The sequence below is a fragment of the Schistocerca piceifrons genome, chromosome X (assembly GCF_021461385.2).
Source record: "Schistocerca piceifrons isolate TAMUIC-IGC-003096 chromosome X, iqSchPice1.1, whole genome shotgun sequence".
Lineage (NCBI taxonomy): Eukaryota > Metazoa > Arthropoda > Insecta > Orthoptera > Acrididae > Schistocerca > Schistocerca piceifrons.
This window is the reverse complement of record NC_060149.1, coordinates 138,226,741-138,234,497: the sequence shown is the minus strand read 5'-3', so window position 1 is coordinate 138,234,497 and position 7,757 is coordinate 138,226,741. Positions and strand designations below refer to the sequence as shown.

Here is a 7,757-nt window from a genome sequence, read left to right as displayed (position 1 = left end):
TGCAGGATCTTTTTTGGCCACAGCGATGTATGGAGGAGATTTGATGTTTTACCGGATTCCTCATATTCACAGTACACTCGTGAAATGGTCGTATGGGAAAACTTCCACTTCACCGCTACCTCGGAGATGCTGTGTTCCATTGCTCATGAGCCGACTATAACACCATGTTCAAACTCACTTAAATCTTAATAAGTTGCCACTGTGCAGCAGTAATGATCTAACAACTGCGCCAGACACTTGTTGTCTTATACAGGTGTTGCTGACCGCAGTGCCGTATTCCTCCTGTTTACAGCTCTCTGTATTTGAATATGTGTGCTGATACCAGCTTCTTTGGTGCTTCTGTGTATGTCCATGTTGGTATTGTGAGCTACTCTAGAAGTCAACAAGTCAACTTTAAAACAACAGTTATGCACACACATATTATGCACAAGTTGCATACAAGTTCATTTCATGAACAAATGGTGCGGGTCTCCTTCCTGTAGTTGAGAGTCATATATATAAACATGAACTGTTGTTTTTGTGGAGTAATACAAGTTAAGAGCCGAAACGTTGAAAATGACATATTAATGAAGAAGGAAATTAATATTGTAAGTAATTTATTTGTGATTTGTTTTACATATAGACATTCTTTGGCTTCTCCAGAGACAGAACATACAGAATGTTCTCACAAATAAACTTCACTTTGAAGTTTACTGACGGGTTTTCCAGCAAGCTCTGTATGATCTGTTTTCCTCCCTCTTCAATGAACATTGGACAGTACCTTTTTGCTGAAAAAGAATGAAAGAAATAATGAAAAATATTACAAAATACACTCTTTCACTTTTTGATGGTGAGCTCATAAAACGCATGAGAGAGAGAGAGAGAGAGAGAGAGAGAGAGAGAAAGAGAGAGAGAGAGAGAGAGAGAGAGAGGGAGGAGGGGTGGGGGGATGAGCGCATCTCGTATAGTGAATACGGAAGAAGTGCGGTGAGGAAGCGGTGAAACTTAGAGAGATACAGGAAACAAGGGTAGAAGTCAAGTGCAGAGAGAACATGTCCGGTGATGCAAATGAGGTGGGAGGAGGGCAAGACAGTTGCAGACCACAACAATATTAGAGCATATCAGAGGACAGCTTATACAGGGTGTTACAAAAAGGTATGGCCAAACTTTCAGGAAACATTCCTCACACACAAATAAAGAAAAGATGTTATGTGGACATGTGTCCGGAAACGCTTAATTTCCATGTTAGAGCTCATTTTAGTTTCATCAGTATGTACTGTACTTCCTCGATCCACCGCCAGTTGGCCCAACTGAAGGAAGGTAATGTTGACTTCGGTGCTTGGGTTGGCATGCAACTCATTGCTCTACAGTACTAGCATCAAGCACATCAGTATGTAGCATCAACAGGTTAGTGTTCATCATCAAGGTGGTTTTGCAGTCAGTGCAATGTTTACAAATGCGGAGTTGGCAGATGCCCATTTGATGTATGGATTAGCACGCGGCAATGACCGTGGCACGGTACGTTTGTATCGAGACAGATTTCCAGAACGAAGGTGTCCCGACAGGAAGACGTTCGAAGCAATTGATCGGCGTCTTAGGGAGCACGGAACATTCCAGCCTATGACTCGCGACTGGGGAAGACCTAGAACGTCGAGGACACCTGCAATGGACGAGGCAATTCTTCGTGCAGTTGACGATAACCCTAATGTCAGCGTCAGAGAAGTTGCTGCTGTACAAGGTAACGTTGATCACGTCACTGTATGCAGAGTGCTACGGGAGAACCAGTTGTTTCCGTACCATGTACAGCGTGTGCAGGTACTATCAGCAGCTGATTGGCCTCCACGGGTACACTTCTGTGAATGGTCCATCCAACAACGTGTCAATCCTCATTTCAGTGCAAATGTTCTCTTTACGGATGAGGCTTCATTCCAACGTGATCAAATTGTAAATTTTCACAATCAACATGTGTGGGCTGACGAGAATCCGCACGCAATTGTGCAATCATGTCATCAACACAGATTTTCTGTGAACGTTTGAGCAGGCATTGTTGGTGATGTCTCGATTGGGCCCCACGTTCTTCCACCTACGCTCAATGGAGCACGTTATCATGATTGCATACGGGATACTCTACCTGTGCTGCTAGAACATGTGCCTTTACAAGTACGACACAACATGTGGTTCATGCACGATGGAGCTCCTGCACATTTCAGTCGAAGTGTTCGTACGCTTCTCAACAACAGATTCGGTGACCGATGGATTGGTAAAGGCGGACCAATTCCATGGCCTCCACGCTCTTCTGACCTCAGCCCTCTTGACTTTCATTTATGGGGGCATTTGAAAGCTCTTGTCTACGCAACCCCGGTACCAAATGTAGAGACTCTTCGTGCTCATATTGTGGACAGCTGTGATACAATACGCCATTCTCCAGGGCTGCATTAGTGCATCAGGGATTCCATGCGACGGAGGGTGGATGCATGTATCCTCGCTAACGGAGGACATTTTTAACATTTCCTGTAACCAAGTGTTTGAGGTCACGCTGGTACGTTCTGTTGCTGTGTGTTTCCATTCCATGATTAATGTGATTTGAAGAGAAGTAATAAAATGAGCTCTAACATGGAAAGTAAGCGTTTCCGGACACATGTCCACATAACATATTTTCTTTCTTTGTGTGTGAGGAATGTTTCCTGAAAGTATGGCCATACCTTTTTGTAACACCCTGTATACTGTGAGGAGTTAAAGAAATACATCAAAATGCACACAGAAACTTAATAATATAACTGAAGTGACTTAACATTTTTTATGTGTGTGTGTGTGGGGGGGGGGGGTGGTGGGGGGGGATCGAGAAATAAGAGTACACTGTTATGAAGGAGGCAAGGTTTGATGGTGGGCAGAGTGCAGGAGATTGAGGCTGGGAGGATTGCAGAACTGAAAGATGTGATAGAGGAGCAGTTCCCACTTGTGCAATACAGAAAAACTAATTTTAAGGGGCACAGTGAGGGAGGGAGGGAGGCAGTGCTATTTGAAACAGTTGCATAGTGACATGGGTGGACAGCTGGCTCAGCTCTACCTCCTCCCATCCCCAACACATACTCTGGTCCCCTGTATCTTTGTGTGCGACATATAACTGCCACTGCCTGCACCTATGTGAGCTATATTTTTCTGGTACTCTTATCTCCATATCTTGCAACCGTTATTGCTTGCCTCTTCCACAGCCACACTACCCACATCATTTGATATAACCACTCATCCTAGTGAGGCCATAGCTATCAGAGAGTATAGAGACCCCGGTCGGTTAGAGAGAGAGAGAGAGAGAGAGAGAGAGAGAGAGAGAGAGAGAGAGAGAGAGTGTGTGTGTGTGTGTGTGTGTGTGTGTGTGTGTGTGTGGGAGGGGGGAGGGGGTGTGCGCGGGTTGTTGTTGTTGTTTTTTTTTTTTTTTTTTTTCCCCCCCAGAGTAAGATCATGAAAGATGATGGATGATGCAGGCATCAACTATATTCAGCTGCACAGCACAGACTACAATATGTTTTACCATGATTCACTGATTTGGACAAAATTTTTGTTTGTCTTATCACTGTAGAAGGTTGTTATAAAATTGGAATATAATGTAGGCTGCTTTCTCTTTCATGACGAAAGTCTTACCAGTAAAGAAAGCAAGGGCTGGTATAGTAGGAGGATGCAAAGGATAAATTTTGTATCATGATAATAAAAGAAATACGAACATTGAAGTGGACTGGAGTTGTTAGATGACATCTCACAAAGCTGATGCAGAGATTATGTGATCATCAAACTGGTATTTTAGATTGTCTGGCAACAGGCTACAGTAATGTGCACTTTACTTCAGAACTTAAATTTATGGATTAATTGTGATGAAAATGGTTGTGTATTTACACTGTGCATATCATTGTGTTACAAGAGGACTGGTTCTTGGGTGTTTCATATTGGGACTAAGCAAATTTGTTGGTAACTAGTAAGGTACAGAAAATGTACTAATAGCTCCAACTGGTTGGGACTGACAAGAAGTACAGCAATGGTGATGTTTTTCATGAATTTGCAGGGTGAATTTATACCAAAACACACATATCTGGCACAGGCATAAAAATGTGGACAATAATGGGTTCATGATGTGGATCAAGTATAAAGTGTTAATATGCAGATATTACTTATAGTAACATTAATAGCCAAAGTTTTCAGAACTGACATATAATATCTCACAAATCAGTTTGATTTAGTTGAGTGGGTAACTTCCATAGACTATCACTGCTGATATGCCAAACAAAATCTAACTGCAGACACCAAATTATCAGGTACCACTGTAAGCTCATTGGATAAGCCACATAAAATTTCCATCAACAACAAACAGTATCAATCAAATTGTGGACAATAGTCACAACCAACATAGAAATAAAGTGTCTGAACACATACATAGGGAGGAGGGAATCATTCCATCGACCCAATCAACGGAGTTAAGGCCTTGATTGCATGATTTATCAAGTTGTCAGAAAACATGCATTCAATAAATGCAGTATTTCCAAGAAAAAGGAAAAGAAAAAAGATTGTCTTCTATCTTCATAAACTTACCATTCTTTGTACAAACATGATGTATGGCCCACACTGCCCACAGCTGAACTTGATGTGTCTCAAAACATTTCAATAATGGGAAAAATGGTTGAAATGATCGATAAGCTACCATTTCCCCATCTGGCGTTTCCCAGTCTATTACAACTTCTTCCTAAAATTGAAAGAACAATTTCTATTGTGTCACTAATTTTTGCACAATAGACAAGCAATATAAGAAACTGTTTCACAAACATTAGCACATATTTGGCACTATGCAAAGTGAAGTAACCTAATCAGTATTCTAAGAAAAACTTCTGAGGGAAAATATTATAAATATTTAAAGCTGACAAACTTTTAATGAAAAGCCATTTCGGCTGCTAGTGGATACTTTATTAAGATCATGACTTATTTCAGAATTTACAGTCAGGCATCTTTTTCCTGGATGTTGCTTCTCAACAGCACAATCTTCAAACCCATTCAAAAATGGCCTGATTGTAAGGGCCAAAACCAGTCGCAGAATTAATAATGAATAATGAAGCCAATTTCATTAACTGAGTACAGTTGTAGAATTACAGCACCCTCTGAAGATGGAAAAAACTAATAATAACAGTTTTACTTTGATACATTAAATCTCAATGTCACTACTGCTTGTTTAAAAAGTTTGCACCTTAACCCGAGTGGATAGTGCTCCTGACCATGTGAAATAAGAAAACAATGAGTCTGTCTTCAGTGTAGTAGTGAACAACATAAGTAAACTATCATGTGTACTGAGAAGCATACAAATAGAAAATATATGACGGTAGTATCTGTTCCCGAAAGAACAGTTACCATTGATGACCATGCAGCTTTGCTAGAATGAAATGATAATTAAACGGACACCCTAGCTGCACACAGGCATTGATATACTTCATTGGGGACATGTCGAAAATGTGTGCCCTGACCGGGACTCGAACCCGGGATCTCCTGTTTACATGGCAGACGCTCTATCCATCTGAGCCACCGAGGGCACAGAGGATAGTGTGCCTGCAGGGACTTATCCCTTGCACGCTCCCCGTGAGACCCACATTCCCAACATGTCCACACCACTACATTCATAGCATGCCTAATAGATGTTTCCACATCATACTCATTACTCGTGGCAGATTAATCTACCAAGTCCCGAATGAGTTCGGGCATAGCGTGTGCGTTCGCACAAGAAGGTCAATGGCTGAGAAGCCATTCTTTCGGGAACAGATACTACTGTCATATATAATTAAAATATGGCCGGTCAGGGCACACATTTTCAACATGTCCCCAATGAAGTATATCAACACCTGTTTGCAGCTAGGGTGTCAATTTAATTGTAATTTCAAATAGAAAATGTTTTGTTGTTTGAAGATTACAAGCCGTAGAATGTATGGCAGATATAAAATTACCAGCACAAAATAATTGATAACATCATGTGAGGTATGTCAGCAACCTTACAACAACTTTATTTTCCGAATTAGTATTGTAGTAACACGGTTCACGTTTTCCGTCGCACTTCACATAGCGTAGACCGGGAACTGTCTCCTAGGCATGCCCGATGTGAACTGACTGGGCACGGCCCTCCACGGGCAGAGGTCGCGGTTGAATTCTCGCGTGCCCTCTGGTGGACGGGACTCTACTTGCGGCTACTACCGTCCGTGACGCGCCTTGCCGATGTGCGCCTCCCGCGATCTTTCTGGTGGCTACTGCACTCCTCCTCCTTCAGGGGGTGAAGCCACTGTGATCCACTGCGTCGGAAGGTGGAGCGTCGTGCAGGAGCGATGACCTCCACGTCCATCGGAAGGCTGGAGTCGAGGGGATCTGCCAACCCTCGAGCCGGAACCTTCGAATACGGCTGGAAGTGACCCATATGAAGAGGCCCCCATCGTCCCACCACCGGAGCCCAGGACAGAAAGGGAGACAAGCTGTCGAACTCCAGATCATGGTCCACCTCGGGAGGGGCAAGACCCAGTGGAGGGGATGACGGGGAAGGGACAACCATAGGTGAACCAGGCTCCTGAGAAACCGGGCCTGCGAGGGGGGGCCAGCTCTCGCTGGGGCATCTCTAACGATGGTGATGCCGGTGCTGGAGCTACTGGAGGCTGCCAAGGCTGAGAACCATCGCAGTGCAGCGGAGTCACAGGGGGGGAGGGGCGATAGCGTCCCCTGAGAAACCAACACGGGTGCCGGCAATGGGGAAGCCGGTGCCCGAGGGGTTGGCGAGTGGGTGCCCAAATGTGGACGTAGCTGATTTTTGTGACGATGTACCTCCCGGTCCCCCGCCTGCAACCTGCAACGTATAGAGCCGGCGGCCATTTCAGCGCAGGACCACCGCTGGTATCCAACGTGGATTGCGACCAAACCCACGTGCCCAGACCGGCATACCCAGTGGAAAGCCGGGTACTCCGTTTTGCGAAGACTGGCAAGGACCAGGCCAGAGGAGATGCAGCAGAGTCCTAGGTTGGCGCCCAAGGAGGTGGTCTTCAGGGCTGTGTTCTCCCATTTGTATGGTCCAGTATGCCATCAGGAAAAACGTCAACGCCTCCTCCGCAGGAAATTCATGCACATACTTTTTCATCTGCGTCTTAAATGTGCGTACCATGCGCTCAGCTTCCCCATTCGATTGTGGATGAAAGGGGGGAGAGCAAATGTGCCGAATACCAAAGCGCCTACAAAAATCCTGGAAGGTTTGCGAAATAAACTGAGGTTCATTGTCCGAGGCCAGGGTGACTGGCAGACCTTCCACAGAAAAGATTTTTGCTAGATTGCAACTTCTGAAGTGGTTGAGGAGCAGCGAACCACATATGGGAATTGGGAATAAGCAACAAAGACAATGAGCCAAAAGCCATTGAGAAACGGGCCCGCAAAATCAATGTGAACACATTCCCATGCCTGGGTTGCAGGCGGCCATGAAGAGAACGCTGACCTGGGAGATGCCTGTTGGCTCACACACTGGGAACAGGCGGCCACCAAGTGCTCAATTTCTCTGTCAATACCGGGTCAGTACAATTGTCTGCGAGCCAAGGTTTTAGTACAGGAAACACCGCAGTGCCCCTCATGTTATAACGTGAGGACTTCCCTTCGCAAACTTGCAGGAACAACCACATGAGGAGCTGTATCATCGGTAGCCAGAAGGAGAACTCCTTCCAAGACTGAGAGGCGGTCTCGTAGAACAAAATAATTACGAAGAGGGTCCGAGGCCCGGCCTGGAGGTC

The 7,757-nt window shown here is 44.8% G+C and overlaps 1 protein-coding gene and 1 non-coding gene across 2 annotated transcripts in view; both read right to left on the bottom strand.

Moving 5' to 3' along the window:
• Positions 1-579: 579 nt before the first annotated feature.
• LOC124722881 (protein zyg-11 homolog B-like) overlaps positions 580-7,757 on the bottom strand; it is a 233,030-nt gene continuing 225,852 nt past the window's right edge. The window contains exons 13-14 of the mRNA XM_047248018.1: positions 4,558-4,708; positions 580-767 (exon numbers count right to left, since the gene is read on the bottom strand). Coding sequence (XP_047103974.1) covers positions 613-767; positions 4,558-4,708 — 306 coding nt within the window. The 3' untranslated portion in view covers positions 580-612. The remainder of the gene's footprint in view (positions 768-4,557; positions 4,709-7,757) is intronic.
• On the bottom strand, positions 5,469-5,543 carry Trnat-ugu. Its single transcript has one exon. It is a non-coding gene; the product is annotated as a tRNA-Thr (tRNA).